Source organism: Sturnira hondurensis, unplaced genomic scaffold (assembly GCF_014824575.4).
Source record: "Sturnira hondurensis isolate 20B ecotype Veracruz unplaced genomic scaffold, ASM1482457v3 Scaffold0000022, whole genome shotgun sequence".
NCBI lineage: Eukaryota > Metazoa > Chordata > Mammalia > Chiroptera > Phyllostomidae > Sturnira > Sturnira hondurensis.
This window is the reverse complement of record NW_028072653.1, coordinates 1,753,150-1,769,371: the sequence shown is the minus strand read 5'-3', so window position 1 is coordinate 1,769,371 and position 16,222 is coordinate 1,753,150. Positions and strand designations below refer to the sequence as shown.

Below are 16,222 nucleotides of genomic sequence, written 5' to 3'. Positions count from 1 at the left end.
AGTGGCCAGCACACCCACTGGAAGGACCTCTACCGCAAAAAGGTAACTGGAACCCTGAGCAAGGTGCTGAGGCCATTCGGGGCGGTGCCCGGAGTCACAGATCAATCCACTGGCCCTGACTGCGAAGACGGCAGGGCTGCCTTTCACTGCTTCCCACCGCTTCCCACCCCATTCTTCAGAAGGAAAAACAGCACATAAACTTCTATGCTGACATCTGAATCACTTGCTGGATCTGAAAATTTCGAGAAAGATGACTAGTTTCTACTTATCTTGAGATAACAAGTAGTAGCAAAGGACACATTTGAAAACACAGGTGCTAAGAAAGCATGGAACTGGAAGACTTGGATAGCTATGGTTCACATGGTGACTTCTTGAGGAACGTCCTTTCATACCGATTTACTACGTTTCCAGGGAGCAGCAGGTGTTGGTGCTGTCTCAAATATAAACAGGGCCCTTGCCTTCTAGGAGCTCTTGGTCTACCTACACTCCATGGAGACAGGGAAGAGCCATATTACACCCCCCCTCCCCCCAAAAAAGTTTTGAGTCTTCAGAAATATTCTAGAAAGAGATCCAGAATTATTTTGGTCCACTGTAATGTTGGTGGAATAGGAATATATACAATGTCACACTGTGATTACCTTCAAAGTAAATTTTGGCATACTTTTTTTGGAGAAAGGCATCGCAGAACTTGAAATCATACTCCTCAGCAACAGTAGGCAAATACAGGCCACCTTCCTCCCTTACACTGACACCTACTCTTCAACCGCCGCAAGGTTTATCTATTGTCAAATGTTCGAAAAGTGTGAATCTCTACTATTCTTCCAGATTTCAGAAGCAGAAAAGCAACAGTGGCAGATAAAAACTTCTTGGCTTCAGTAAACTCACACCTAGATTCCATTTCTTTCCTTCCCAGGGGCCTTACAGGGCCCACTCACTGTAAGAATTGAACGTGGGCCTTGCTTGGCATCCTGTAAGATTTAAGGAGGGTGGTGGGAAGGGCGGGAGAGGGGAGGACAGGAGAGCAGAGGGGGCCTGAGAAGCAGCGCTTTCCCACCCTGCAGGATGGCCGGGACCGTAAGGACGGCTCTTTCCAGGCACACAAGCCCAGCTCCTACTCCTTGGAGCTCACCCTTTCCGGACCCTCAGTCCCAACGTTTGCTGGGTGGCAGCCATTAACCTCAAGTCATAATCTAACCATAGGTTCTCAAAATATAGCCCATTTCATAATGTATTCGCAGCACCACTAGGGGATTATTTGCTTTTTTCAGTCCTCCTGTCATCAGTGTGCAGTAGTTTTCCAGACTACACGACATATTGTGACAAACAGTACAGATGCTGACACGAGAATCTGTCAAGGCTCACGTTGAAAAGATTTGCAAAAATGTAAAATGTCACTCTTACTAAAATGTGTTTTTGCTTTGGCTATTTTTCTAAAAATATTTATATTAACTTGAAATGTATTCCTTTTAAAGGCATTAACTAAATATTTAAGAAGTATTTCTGTGGAGAAGGAATTAAAGGAATTAACTAGATATTTAAGAAATATTTCTGTTTCAATTTCTAAGGTGGTAAATGTCAACAGCTGTAATGCTCAGGAGCCTAAATGCTCTGCAAATACTGAGTGGGATGCGGTACCGAGACCGTGTGCTCCAAGGACTGCTCTGGCCGAGCTTGGCTGCTCGGGGACACTCACGGTCACGGTCATGGTCAGCGGCAGGCCCCACGGCTTCCACCCGAGATTCCTGCACAACACGTGGGACTTCTCACATACACCTTTCTGGGAAAATCAGGTGTCAGACTTATCATAAAGAAAGCAAACCAACATTAACCATGTTCATTTTCCTTCTCCCCTAGTAAACTCTACGAAAAATCTACCTCAATCTGGGAGACAAGCTTATTTAGCAAATCAGAGTCAACACTGCACTTCACTTCGCCACCACACACCAACACAGACTAAGGGACTCGAACTGCAGGTCACAGAACCTGCACGACCCTTAGCTGGGGGGTGGGGCTACGGCTCCGCACTCACAAGACCATGCCCGCACTGCGTTTCTGGGAGGAGGCCTGCAGTCACTGCCCTTTGAGATCAAACCAGAACAGCTGAGAGCTGCTTACCAGCATCGGTTAGTGAATACAAACCGCCACCTCCCTCTTAAACCCCTGGGTTTGTGCAGTTTGGGGCCCTGGCTGGGTAGTTCCAGTGGTTACAGCGTGGCCCTGATAGGCTAAGGTTGCAGGCTCGACCTCTGATACATACAAGAATCAAGAAACGAACACACAAAATAAGCCGGACATAAAAATCGGTGTCTCTCAAAAAAATAAATTAAAAATAAAAAAACTATGTTAAAAAAGGCTTTGTTCTGGGTTCACATATCACCACTCCTGAATGAAGCTATTTTAAGTTGGAATCATTAAGCTAGATGCTTGGTCAAAATAAAAATGACTTAACAAGTCTCTGCGCGGACCTGGAGAGGCCCAAAGCTTGCGAGGTGGTTTCTGAGTTTGGTAAGTGGCAGAACGGTCAACTCTTCCAGGTCATCTTCACGGTGGGGACTCAGACTTTGGGCAGAGTTGTGGAACCCGGTGGCACTCAGGGGCGCTGCCCCCAGGGCCGGGGAACTTCCACCTCAGCTGTTGTTAGGGGGACAAAGTTCACAACCCAGCTCAGACCATCACAGAAGCATTTATTACCACAGAGAGAATCAGGAGCCCACGCAGGGCAGCCTGGGCAGCGCGCGTGACGAGGGAGCGGGGGCAGCAGGCAGGGCCCCATCCACCCCTTCTGCGCAGTCTCTGACCAGCAAGCAGGACTGCTCGGTCCAGGAGAGACTGGGTCCGGGCTCGCAGGTTCGTGAGGCTCGGGGGGCAGCCTCCACAGGCTTCATCCTGGACACAACAAAGGCCAGCCAGAACCCAGGACGGCAGCTGCGCAGACACCGATTAAAACGGAAATCAAATGAGGCTCATCACACAAGGAAGTGTGGTTCCCCCAGATAGTGACCGGGGGAGGGAGCCGGGCTGCACTGGAGAGCCTATCTTTGAGATAAGATGCTTTTAGAAGGTAAACACGGCAGCTGCCAGCAAGCCACACACAATGTACCAGCTGGCTTTAAAAGCTACTGTTATGTTTGTTATCTGTTGTTATTTGGATTTTGAACAAAATTGATGGAGTAGGAGCCAGTAGAGGAATCCTGTTTGATCTGGAAATTTTCTGTGGAGAGTCCAAAAGGTCGGAGAACCAAGTTCCCAAGATCTTTTAGTTTACCTGCAAGGTAAAAGCAGAAACTCAAGTCAATACGGGGAATGGACAGAAGCGTGTCTTCCTATCTGATTACAGAATATGGAGTGGCCCCTGGTGGTTACAGAAGCTCCTGCTTTTCAAATGATGCCACCACTTCCTCTCCACTTCCCCTCGGGAGTGCGGTCACTTCACTGCTGTCCAGCCCGGAGCCCGTGCTTGTGCCGATGAGTGTGAGGGGCCCGGCTGGATCCCAGGAGAGCAGGGCTTGTGGCCAGATCACCTGCTGCTCCCTGGAGAACGAAGGCACCCTGCCAAAGCCCTGCTTGCTGCCTGGCAGTGAGGACAGAGGTCCCTCCGAGTCTGTTCCCTATGACACAGCAGCGGCCACTCGCTGACTAATTCCCTAATTCTGCTCAGCAGCAGGTGATCTGGCCGGCGCACACCCCAGAGCCCGTGTCCTTCGATGATGGGTCTACTTTCTATTTTTTCTCTGCTGCAGCCACAGCCCAAGGAGGGAAAGATAAAACTCTCAGTGGCACGCCTGCTTCTGCCCAGCAGGGAGCCCTCAGGGCAGAGCTGCCGACCACCAGCCACTCCTCGCCTCACGGCTGTGGCCACGCCCTGCTCTGCTTTTGGCGCCTGCACCACTGCTGGACAAACTCGGCGTGCGCGTCAGAAACACCCGGGGGTTACAACACAGTGCTGGGCGCTACCCCCATTTCTGGTTCAGCGGGCTGGAAATGTGTCTTTTTGGACAAGCTCTCAAGTGAGGCTGGTCTGGGCACTGTATTTTGAGAAGCATCTTCGAAAGATAACTTGCTTTGTTGCTGAGTGGGACCTTGATCAGAAGGCTGGTATTAAAAACTAATTGAAAACAGCTCTTTCTAGTTACGAAAGGTACAGGGCTTGGGAGGAGCGCCCCTCTAACAATGACACGAAAGGAAGCCTGAGTTACTTTTGGAGAAGGCAGATGGCTTTGTCTCTTCCCCACGGTCCAACACACCGAGGCAACAGAAGATCTGAGAAGAACCAATAACTTACAGAATCTCAGCAATTCCACTTGTTTGAGGATTTCATGGCTGGGCCAAGACACAGGATAAAACAATTTGCAAATGATGGTGACAAAAGCCTCATCCTACCACCCTGTCATTTGTAATCCCAACTTGTTCAGAGACCCCTGTCAGCTCAGTGCCTGGTGTCCCATGGGGCTGCCCAGCAATCGGCCCCCTCGCCCCTTCCTGTGGACAGAGCCTGCCCCACAGGGGGTGCGCCTTCCCCCACGCAGCTCTCCTGAAAATGTCCCATCAGCTTTCCTTTGAAATGTTTTACTATCTATTTACCTATGTCATTATAAATGACATACATTTCAATTTATACAGATAAAATACTTCTTGTTTTCTAATGGTTTCACATACGATTTTTTTAAAATTTAATTTTGACTTTACAGAGAGGAAGGGAGGGAGGGGAGAGATGCACTCGTGTGAGCGAGAAACACGGACTGGCTGCCTTCTGCACGCGCCCCACCTGGGGACTGAACCTGCAACCCAGGCATGTCCCCTGACCGGAGATCAAACCCGAGACCTTTTGGTTTGTGGGACGATTCCCAAACAACTGAGCGGCCAGGGCTCATACACAATTTTTTAAAAACAAAGTTCTATTATTTAACAAAATGTGAAGATGGCTAGATGAGAGCAAAGACCAGTAACGGCGTCGGTCACCAGGACCACCAGCTGCTCAAAACAAAGCGAAGAACCCGAGCCTCCTGAGCTGCTCCGTCCAGGCACCTGCTCGAAGCTCATCACACGGACCACACGCCCTCAGGTCCTCTCAAACCCGACACTCCCTGCTCTCAGGGCCATGGCCAAGCCTCCCGGAGGAAAAGACCAACGAGAACCCTCAGCCGCTGACTGCTTTCCTCAGAGCTGAGGCCAGCGTGGCCCTGCTGTGCTCGGCAAGGCCTGCAGCACTGAGACTGCCGGCTCTGGTCCCCACTCCTCATGGTGCTCGTAACCGACAGGCTAGGAGGGGACGGGCAAGCGTGTGCCACCCAAGGGTGGGGAGCACAGGTCTTCTTTCTAACAGGAAGGAAGTGAAGTTATAGAGAGAAAGGAACGAGCATGTCAAAGATTATCAAACAAATCTAAATAAAAGCTCCTTTTCTTAAATAATCACATAATTTCATAAACTGACCATTGACACCAAGCAGTTTTTTAAATTTTTCGCTGCCAGTCCCCCAGCAGAAGCCATCGTTCCCACAGAAAACAAGCACTAAACATCATGTATCCACTGCAAACAACCTGCTCCTCTTCTCGGGAAGTGACGTCGTCCTGCACTCAGAGTGCCTGCCCCCGCCAGACCAGATGGCACAGGAACCGCGGCCCACCACCCACAACAGGGAGGGAAGGGCGGCCAAAAGCTCGTGTGGGGAGCGGCTCCTGCCCCCCAGGCTCTCCTACGTGGGCAACTCACAGTCCTTATAGTCACAAAGAATAAAAGAGCCTAGCCATTCATAGTATTACTGTGTAACAACGAACTGACATGTTACTTACCAAGCAACTTAAGTTGTTTAAGTCTGATGAGATATTTCATTACAGAAGCAACTGACAGAATGAATTCACTGTGCATATTTCACATGAAGGGAATATATGGAAAACCCAAAGCCACAAGACAGGAAGCCTCAGCTCATTAGAATCTACAGTGACAGGGACTGATGAGTTTTGGTTCCAACTGGAACTGACAACGCAGAAGGATTCAGTCTGCACCCACCCCTTATGGTTTCCTTCTGGCTCAGAGACAGTGAGGACACCTGAGACCAGTGCCCAGGCGTCCGCTCCATGCCCATGGCCGTCTTCAGGAAGTAGCTCTTTTAGCACGACGTCCAGCTCAGCTAAATGCAAATACTTATTCTTTTGTGGCTAAAATAAAGCATCATAATTAGAATAGGAGAGAAAATGCTCTTTTCGCTCTTTGACGAGAGTAGCTCCAAAATAATTTCTTTTGCTCACAGAGTAAAGTTTAAATATGAAAATTAGGGCAAGAGCCTTTGGGGGAAAAACCTGGGGAAGGCTCTAGAAGTTGTCCAAGTCTGGAGCAGCTCTCCTTGCGGTCCGAGTCCAGCCAGCAGAGCGGGGGCTGCGGACTGTCTAGGTTCACGGCCTCCCCACGGCCGGCTCTGCTGTCGGAGCAAGCCACTGGAAAATTGGTTCTCGTTCTCTGGACACGATGCCCCAAGGTCATAAATGGCCAGGCTCAATTTACTGTACATAATTTATCCTTCAGGCCCATGTGACTACAATACATTAAATGTAACTCACACGCAGATTTGGAAAATATCCACGAGGAAGACCCCAGAGCCAACCTTGAGCAGGGAAGTACCAGACAGGCTTTAAGCAGAACATTCTGGGCAGGTCTCTGGTCAGGAACTGTAACTCCCCTTAGTCAAGCACTGTTCAGGACAGGGGTTGTCTAACTATTCTGACTACCTGCTTTGGCAAGTGAGAGAACTAACTAAACCATCGACCAAAAATCTGTTTGCCCTGCCTTCCACCCACGGCCCTTTCCCTCCCTGCTCACTCCTGCTTCCTGCCCTCTCCGAGTCCATGCATTTCCCAAACAGCGCTGCCCTTGGGTCTGACGCGGCACCGTTTTGTCCTGACCGTATCCCGGTGGGCTGAGAACCTGATGCTGTTTACTCAGTGCAGACACTCAGCTGTCTGCAAGACGCTCATGACGAGAGACGCAGGTTGCTGGCACCCAGGCTGCAACTGAACTGGGTTTGCATCTTGAAGGCAGGGACATTTTCCAAGAAAAATAAAATGGCAGCCTGGCTTTGAAATGCTGACACCCCCCTGTACACCACAGCGGTCCATCTGGAATGAAAACAGCTAAGAATGCGCCGCCCCCCAGAACTGCTGCCCGCGACAGGCCAAGAGCCAGGAAGTCGTCTCAGACTGCTGTGCTGGCCTCCCGCGAAGGGAAGCACTGGGGTTCCCACCCTGCTCTCGGCTGCCCGGCGTCAAGAGGGAGGAAGGGAAGCAAACTCACCTAGCATCTCTTCCTTCAGCCTTTCATTCCGTTCTTCGATCTGCTTAGGTAATCTCTGAGGGGGAAGAGGGGAAACAGGCGTTGGCAAAAGCCCCCCAAATCCCTGAGCTTANGCGGCACCGTTTTGTCCTGACCGTATCCCGGTGGGCTGAGAACCTGATGCTGTTTACTCAGTGCAGACACTCAGCTGTCTGCAAGACGCTCATGACGAGAGACGCAGGTTGCTGGCACCCAGGCTGCAAATGAACTGGGTTTGCATCTTGAAGGCAGGGACATTTTCCAAGAAAAATAAAATGGCAGCCTGGCTTTGAAATGCTGACACCCCCCTGTACACCACAGCGGTCCATCTGGAATGAAAACAGCTAAGAATGCGCCGCCCCCCAGAACTGCTGCCCGCGACAGGCCAAGAGCCAGGAAGTCGTCTCAGACTGCTGTGCTGGCCTCCTGCGAAGGGAAGCACTGGGGTTCCCACCCTGCTCTCGGCTGCCTGGCGTCAAGAGGGAGGAAGGGAAGCAAACTCACCTAGCATCTCTTCCTTCAGCCTTTCATTCCGTTCTTCGATCTGCTTAGGTAATCTCTGAGGAGGTAGAGGGGAAACAGGCGTTGGCAAAAGCCCCCCAAATCCCCGAGCTTATTCTGAATTTGAAAAACATTAAACACTAATGTGAAAGTGAGATAAGGATAAGCAAGACATGTGATGTTACAGAAAAGCCGAGCATTTGTTTGTGGGCAAGGTACAGGAAGGCAGGAGTTTTGTTTCGTTCACTGCTCTCTGCCTAGATCTTGGCAACGGTGGATCGAGAAAACCTCCATTAAAAATCTGGTAAATAAATACATATACAAAAACACTCGGGGGAAAAAAAAACCTACCAGAAGTTTGCAGTAGTATGTATAATGTATACTTAGGAGGTGAAGTTTGGGTGGTACTTATATTTTTAGTTTTTTTTTAATTTTAAAAGATTTTGTTTATTTATCTTTAGAGGGGAAGGGAAGGAGAGAGGTATAGGAATATCAATGTATGGTTGCCTTCCGTGAGTCCCCTGCTGGGAACTGGCCTGCAACCCAGGCATGTGCCCTGACTGGGAATCGAACCGCGATCGTCTGGCTCGCAGTCCCGCGCTCAATCCACTGAACTACACCAGCCAGGGCTTATATTTTTAGTTTTTTTGCTCATTTATATTTTTAACTTGAAGTCTTTTCTTTATATGATCTAATTTATCGTGAAACCTCCTGCACGTGCCCGGATGGGGGATCGAACCCACACCCAGGTATGTGCCCTGACCTGAAATCGAACCCACATCCCTTCAAAACAACCAACCCACTGAGCCACACCAGCCAGGGTGCTCAGATATTTCGACCAGCTCCTAGCTCCTCAAAAGTATAGAAATGGAATGCAGTTGTGTCCCAAAGGATTATTTAAACTTCGCTGTGTAGCAACACTGAGCAAAAGAAAAAAAATGAGGTTTACCATACAAGCTTCTCTTGCTTGGTGTACTGACGGGTCTTTCTCTAGTACGGATTTATAGTCCTCCAGGGCTTCGTCGAGCTTGTCAGTGTTCTCGTACAACTCCGCCCTCCGCAAGAGGGCCCTGATGTAGCTGGGGTTTAACTGAATGGCTGAAACCGAAGAGATCGCTGTTACTACGGAGGAAAAGGGCCTATACATACTCAGCTATATCAAGTTTCTTTTCTTCAAAAAAAAAAGAAAAAGAAAAAAGTTTTTTAACTGATTGATTTTGAGAAAGAGAGAGCAAGGAAGAGAAGGAGAGAAAGATCGATCTGTTGTTCCACTTAGTTATGCAGTCACTGGGTGATTCTTGCATGTGCCCTGACCAGGGACTGAACCTGCAACCTTGGCGTATCAGGATGATGCTCCAACCAACAGAGCTACCTGGCCAGGGCTCAAGTTTCTTTACTACCAAGGCTGAAAACCCTCAGGTGAGAGGCGTTAAACATTGTCCCATGACTAGTGGTAATGAACTCTGACGTGACCCCAGAAAGATGATGTGAAGTGCCCTGCCGAGAAGGTTTCTGGCCTGAGTGGGGCTGTGAGTGCGCTGGGGTGGGGTGAGGTCCGCCACACACACACCACACCACGCCAGTGTCAGTGTGCTCTGCCTACACTACCGTGCATGTTGCCCAGTGACTATGTACAAGCACACGGACACTGGTTCAACCAGATCCGAGCACACATCTGGAAAACACTCTCCTCCCCCTCCTCCTATTTCCCTGACAAGGCTGCTACACTTCGGGCTAGAGCTGGAAACAAACCGTTTCCTAGTGGACACCAGGCCCTGCTAATCAAGCTCACCAGGCATTGTCTCACCATTTGCTTATAAGAGAAAGGAAATAGGAAAATTGAACTTTTCAAACCTACACATCCAGATGACAGTTGAGCACCGTCTTCCAAATGAAACAGTATGTTCAGAATTAGCTTCAGGCCAAGAGAGTATCAGACCAGAAGTAGTTGGCTAGATCCTAATGTATTAATGATTTCACTCAGATACTATGAATCAGCACCAGATATAAAGAAAAGAGAGCCCCTGCAGAGAGGGTGACAAACTAATGTAAAGAAAGTAATAGAAAAGGGAACCTGTGGTTCATAGAAAGGTTTGACTAGACAACATAAGGTTCTTTCTAACCCTATCTCTCAAATTATTATCCAAAGAAAGGAAAACAAAAAATACAAATTACAAAAAGTAATAATTAGCTAGAAAAACTCATTGAGTATGTAGTAGGATGCAAGGAAAAGTGATTACATGTGCTCTCTACACCAAGCTGGTTAGAAAGGCAAGAAAAACTACCTGTCCCATCAAGACACTTTTGAAACCCAAACGAACAACAGTGACCCTAAGTCTGGCTGTCTCCGTATTGTTGGTGGGATGAAAAGACCCAGAGAGAACTCAGGTGTCGGACAGCCAAGTCTGGATTCAGTGTGTGGAACCTGAAAGGGTCATTAAAATGACGGGAAGCTGGCGTGGAAGAGTTGTTACATCTGAGCAGGGTACAAACTCCCTAACAGAACTGACCCCCCAAACACAGATCCAGATGCCCTCACGGCAGCTAAGATCTTCGGTTTCACAGTAAAGTAATTTGGACCCAACAGGAGGTAAATTCTGTTCCATCAGATTTGGCCACCAAAGCAGTTTTGAAGTTTCCTTCACATACATTTATACATTTGTAAGACAGAAAAACTGGTGAAGTATCCCTCTGAAAAGACACTTACCCTAATATGACTACTACATAATCCCTCTAAGAAGGGCTAAACCAGAAAGTTTCTTCCTGTTTAAGTTTTTTTTTCTTCTTTTTTTAGAGAGAGGGGAAGGGCGGGAGAAAAAGAGGAAGAGAATCATCGGTGTGTGCAATCGGTTGCCTCTTGCACGCCTTCAACTGGGGACCTGGCCTGTAACCCAACTACGTGCCCTGACTGGGAATCGAACTGGCAACCTTTTGATTTGCAGGCTGGCGCTCAATCCACTGCGCCACACCAGCCAGGGCAGAAAGCTTCTGCTTTAAAGGCCTCAGAGGAAGGGGATACCTGACTGAGTGCCTCTTGGTTGGCTTAGCTGAGGTGATGCTCTTGGATATAAACATGTAACAAGACCAAAAAGCTGTACCTTTGCTGCAGTCACTGATGGCCATCTCTTTCTTGTCCTAAAAAAAAAAAAAATCTAACATTAATATGTGTCAGCCTAGTTCTGACATAATGGCCCAAAGCTCAATGATATGGGCCCATCATTATTAACTGCTTGCAAAGATGCGGAATTCTCCTCAAATAAATCACACAAAAACACGCAACTTCCAAGCTAAAATTCAAACATGGTGACAGTTCTGACCTCAAAGTTTTCTGCCAACACAATATTCAAGTAGCTTCTCCTTGAAGTGTCTTTCAAGATCACTGTCATGATCTGTCAGATCTGCGAGATGCTCTGTGCCAGAATGCTGACGCTAAGAAAATTTCATCAGTGAGCGGACAGATGACTGGTACACGAACAACTGAACTCATTACCGCCCCCTCTTTGACGAGCTGACCCAAAGCGCTATCTTCCAGAGAGCACACAGACGGCACATCTACAGCAGCACAGTGTGCCTGTCGCACAGTTACAAGCCTTAATTCATCCATGGATGAAACGAAACTACACCACCGCCTCCCTGGTCTAACCTGATGGATCCAGAAGGCGGGGCGCCGCAGAAAGAACACTAGACGTCCAAAGAACTCGATTCCATGCCAGTTCCAGCTGACTCAAACCTGCCATTTAATTCTTCCCGCTCTGACACGCCTGTTTCCCCCCAATCAGCGTTCTCCACTATCACAGAAACGTTAGCTCAGATAAGTGTCCAATACTTCTGTAATGGCTCCTGCAGCAGATACGAAACATTTCGCAGAATATTTTAGAGCAACGTGTCGTGCCAAACAGAATTTTAAGATTTAATCAGAAACAGTTCCAGGATGGGGAGTGAATGCTGAACTGGTGCAGGGTGTCCTTTTGGGGCCATGAGAAAGTTCTGAAACCAGATGGTGATGGTGGCACAAGATTTATAAATGTATTTACTGGCATTATATTGTATACTATTAAAATGGTTAAAACGGTCAATTTTATGTCATGTGTATCTTACCAAAATAAACACAGAAGGCTCCTGAGTAGTCTGGGAAACACTGTATCTCTTCCGATGTTCATCATAGCAATTCACACATTAATAGCTCTAATAAGTATTGTAGTAAAGAAATTTATAACTTTGTGTAAGTCAGTATTTCCCCAATTTATTAGCTTTCTATACAGCTAACACTCAAAACCCTTATGTTACAGTTTCTGAACTAGGAGTGAACCTTTACATTTATGCATATGTCTGCTCTAGTGGTATTACCTCTGTGAATAAACTCACAATTGGTCCTTAAATTGTTAGAATGCATGAATTCTGGAAGTTTTCAAGTGTCTAACTTTAGAATCTTCTTAAAAATATGAAAGAGTGCAACTTAAAAAAGCAAATAACCACCACTCGCTCCACTAGCAAAGCTAACCTCTGTCAAAGGAAATGGTCACAGAGCAACTCCGTCCTGGGCTCCCCTCAGGCGTGTCAGGGACCACACGCACTGCCCTGACTCAAGCGCCTGTCCATCACGCTAGGCCAGCCCTAGTGATATCAGTAACTCGGCGCCTGTGGAACAAAGAACCCCAAGTCCCAGGAGCCAGATGGGTAGGGTGCATTTTTTCTGACATTGAAGGTGTCCTTGATTTCATGTAGCAATGATAATTTCCAGTCTGAGTACGCGGCAAGATGTCTCCAAGAAGCAAAAGCAAGAGATGAGAATTTCCCAAGCTAAGTGTAAAAACTGTGAGGTGTGAATTCTGATTGATGGTAGAATATATTAACAAGTATTGTTTAAAGTAAACTTAATTGTTTTATTACCCCTAATACATGATGTCTGTTTATATACTCTAGAATTATTTCTTCTCCAGTGACACATGAATCGCTCCCCAAATACTTCACTTTGGGGACTAAATCCAATAATCAGACATACAAGCTCAGGTTTAAAAAACCCACCTGCACGCCCATGCCTTCAAACACCAGTCCCCGCCCCCCTTTTTCCCTCCAGACCTGGCTATCCAGAGAGACTCTGGTCCTGGCACTAGAGAATTTCAGGCCACACCAAAGAGAAAGTGATACAGATGCTTTATCTAAACAAACGGACACAAAACCACTCCACCCAACCTAGGACTCGCCTTCGTGGCTGCTTGAGGCACGCTGAATAAGCTACCTTTTGCACTTTGGACACAGTAGCCATAGTTAAACAAGTGCATTTCCCCCCAAACTCTCATCACTCCAATCCAGCGTAATTAACTGTGTTGACTAAATAGATCAGACACATCAACTAGAGACCCCACTTTTAATAGCAACACAGTACAAAACAGGTGTAACTACACTCTTCCCTACTTGTCTGCATTCACCCTGCTTCAGCAGGTGCTCAATCCGATAGAAAGGCAAAACGCTTCTGAACTTCCCCAGACCCACTTTGCATTTAGGGGCACCTCCCACCCAACCAGTGGACCTTTCTTCCCACGTCCATACTTTCAACAGAAAAACCAGAGAACACGCATCTTGGAATCCAGATTTTAATCAGTGTTTCCCTCCGGGTCTTTGTCTAGAATCCCAGAGGCCCAGCATGAGCTGTGGAGCTGTCCTAGGCAGTGCACCACTAGGGCCTTGGCTTCGGTAACCTGCCTGGTCTGGCAGAAACTTTGCCAGCCTTCTTGCCATGAAAGTGTTCATGCAGCCACTTTCATGAAGAATGTTAACAGCAACCCGACTCCAGTTTTTCAAAATACATTTCTGTCTTTCCTGTGTCCTTTACAGCAGAGACATATATGGGCAGGAAAAAGGAGGCACCAACACGCTGGTTTTCAGGGAGAGGCTACCCTAGGAAAACACTGCAAGTTCACGTGCGTGTTTAAAAAAAGGCCCAAGTTACATACCTGTTTCATCCTTGCAGCAGCTCTATTTGAGAACAGAATGGACCTGTCCTTCTGGAAGCAGGATGGGCACATCTGAAGGGCACGAGTGTAAGAATTTTCAGCTTCTATGTAATCTGAGGGTAAGGTCAAAGGTGAGAGGTCATTATGATTTTATTCCCAACATTACCACACTCCAGAGGATCTCAGAGTGCACAGCCTTCCACTCACTGCACAGAGGACACCAAAAGAACACTCTAAATGTGCAGCTTCCATTTAACTTGTCAATTTAGTAAGGAGTTTTGAGAGGGGATTTGGACACTGGACAGATGAAAGAGACGGAAGTCTGAAATCAACGGCCTGTTGACTAAAGACCTTGAAAGAGCAAGTGGTGATAAATGTATATATTCACTGATACACACAGAATGACGGCCAGGGTCCTGAAGGAAAACTGCCTACTGACATCTTCCCAGGTTAGAAATACTTAGTACTAAAATGCAAAGAGTTATGTTTCCAACGTGAGAAGCATTCAGTTCTCTTAGAACAAAAGAAGTAATGACTGCTAAACCAGGATGTAAGAAAAAAAATTTAAACCCAAAAGTGACCGGGGAAAACATCACTACTCCTAGGTTCTTAGCATCTACACTTTATGACATGAGGAAGGCTACTAGGAGATTAAACCGTTCCCCTGAATTAACAGAATGAACCCAGCTTACCATATTTTGCCATGTATAATGTACATCCATATTTTTAGCCCAAACTTTCAGGAAAAAATTTTTTGTTTTAATTTTAATTCAATTATTTATTTATTTACATTTAGATACCTTTTTTTTGTATTATAAAGGAATTTTAGCATTTATTGTGAACATACATTTTTATTACTTTCTAGAGTTACACTTTTAACACATAAGCATAAATAAAATAATTAAAAACATTTATATAGATACGGAATTAGTACTAGACACGTATAATGCACATCCTTACTTTCCCTCAAAAATTTTGGCCAAAAACCACCCACCATACACAACAAAATATGGCATTCCTAAGTACAGGTGGGAAACCCAGAAGGACAAGACGAGACTCTTTAAAGCACCAACGATAAAGGCCCACGAGGAGCCCCCGGGTACAAATGAAATTCCTCCCAAGGCCCCGCTGGAGCCGTCGGGCTGGGTTTTACACCGCTGCTACAAAGCGGGGATGGGGCGCCGCTTTCACAGCAATGCAGCAAAGAGCCTTTTACCATTCCCGGCCGGACTTTTCCAGAGCAACAGCTGCAGAGCTCTCCCTCCCCACTTCGGGATTTACAGACAGTGGTTTACAGAAAAGAAGAACTGCGCCCAGGCCAAGAGACACAAGCTCGCTGGTTCCCGTCGGCTGAGAACAATGTGAACCTGGTGAAAAACAAAATCCCAAGGGCTGGGGAAGCAGTGCTGTATTGTGGGCAGTTTATTTGGTAGTTGATTCCAAACGCTCTTTGGGGTTTCCTCAGACTCTGCAAAAGAACAAGGAGCCAAGACGAGCAGACATCAGTTCGGAAAGAGTCCTCTTACCTCCTTTCTTAAACTGCTCATTTCCTTCCTCCTTCAGGCTAGTGCTTTCTTCTCTCCTTTTCTAAGAGAGACCAGAGAATCACGTAACTTGTCACAGTACTATTTTAAGTGAATGAAAAGGTCAGCTTTCTTTACACATCGGGCTATTTAATAGGTAGCAACTTGACTTTTCAGAACTGGGTTAGTTCTTTCTAAATCTCTAACAGATACAGAGAAAAACGCAGTCACCTGGCTAATCATCTACTGCATTCGTGATTGTGTTTAGAACAGGAAACCTGGATTTCCTATGCCACTATCGTTTGCACAAATGGTAATTCAGGTATTTAATTTCTATTTACTCAAACTGAAACTAAACAATATACCCACTGGTACACATGCCACTGTAAATTCAAATTCTGTATCTGCTACTTATTAATCACATGATCTTGGACAACTTCCAGATCTTCCTGAGCCTTATTTTCTTCTTCTAAAAAGTGAAGATAAGTGATTTAATACACTTATGGATAAATGTAATAATGTACACATGATGAGGTCCATCTGGAAAGTATCCGGCCATGTAATACAAAAAATAGAGACATTTATTGAAGAAGATATAAGAAACACTGTACACAGGACAATGATGCCTCAGTGCCCTTCAAAAAGTAGGCACCTTGGGATCTTACACAGTTTGGCCAGCCACCATCAGCTGCCCTGTCATATTTTGCTGAATCTTATCACTGGTCTGAAATCTCTTCCCTTTCAAAGGTGATTTTAGTTTTGGGAAAAGCCAGAAGTTGCAGGGCACCAAATCCAGGCTGTAGGGGGGCTGAGTCGCCTGAGTGATTTGATGTTTCACCAAAACACTCTGCAGAAGATCTGATGTGTAAGCAGATGTGCTGTCATGATGAAGCTGCCCATCACCAGCTGCCCATAGCTGCGACCTTCTGAATCATCCAAAT

General features: G+C 46.7%; 1 protein-coding gene across 3 annotated transcripts in view; it reads right to left on the bottom strand.

Annotated features, from left to right (window-relative positions):
* Positions 1-2,664: 2,664 nt before the first annotated feature.
* TTC1 (tetratricopeptide repeat domain 1) overlaps positions 2,665-16,222 on the bottom strand; it is a 32,204-nt gene continuing 18,646 nt past the window's right edge. Inside the window, exons 3-9 of one of the 3 annotated variants that reach the window (XM_037057421.1) lie at positions 15,285-15,345; positions 13,759-13,871; positions 10,903-10,939; positions 8,754-8,902; positions 7,808-7,862; positions 3,132-3,265; positions 2,665-3,041 (exon numbers count right to left, since the gene is read on the bottom strand). In XM_037057421.1, coding sequence (XP_036913316.1) covers positions 3,132-3,265; positions 7,808-7,862; positions 8,754-8,902; positions 10,903-10,939; positions 13,759-13,871; positions 15,285-15,345 — 549 coding nt within the window. In that variant the 3' untranslated portion in view covers positions 2,665-3,041. Of the gene's footprint in view, positions 3,266-7,285; positions 7,341-7,807; positions 7,863-8,753; positions 8,903-10,902; positions 10,940-13,758; positions 13,872-15,284; positions 15,346-16,222 lie in introns of all 3 variants that reach the window. The other 2 variants (XM_037058191.1, XM_037056787.1) reach the window with 2 other exon arrangements.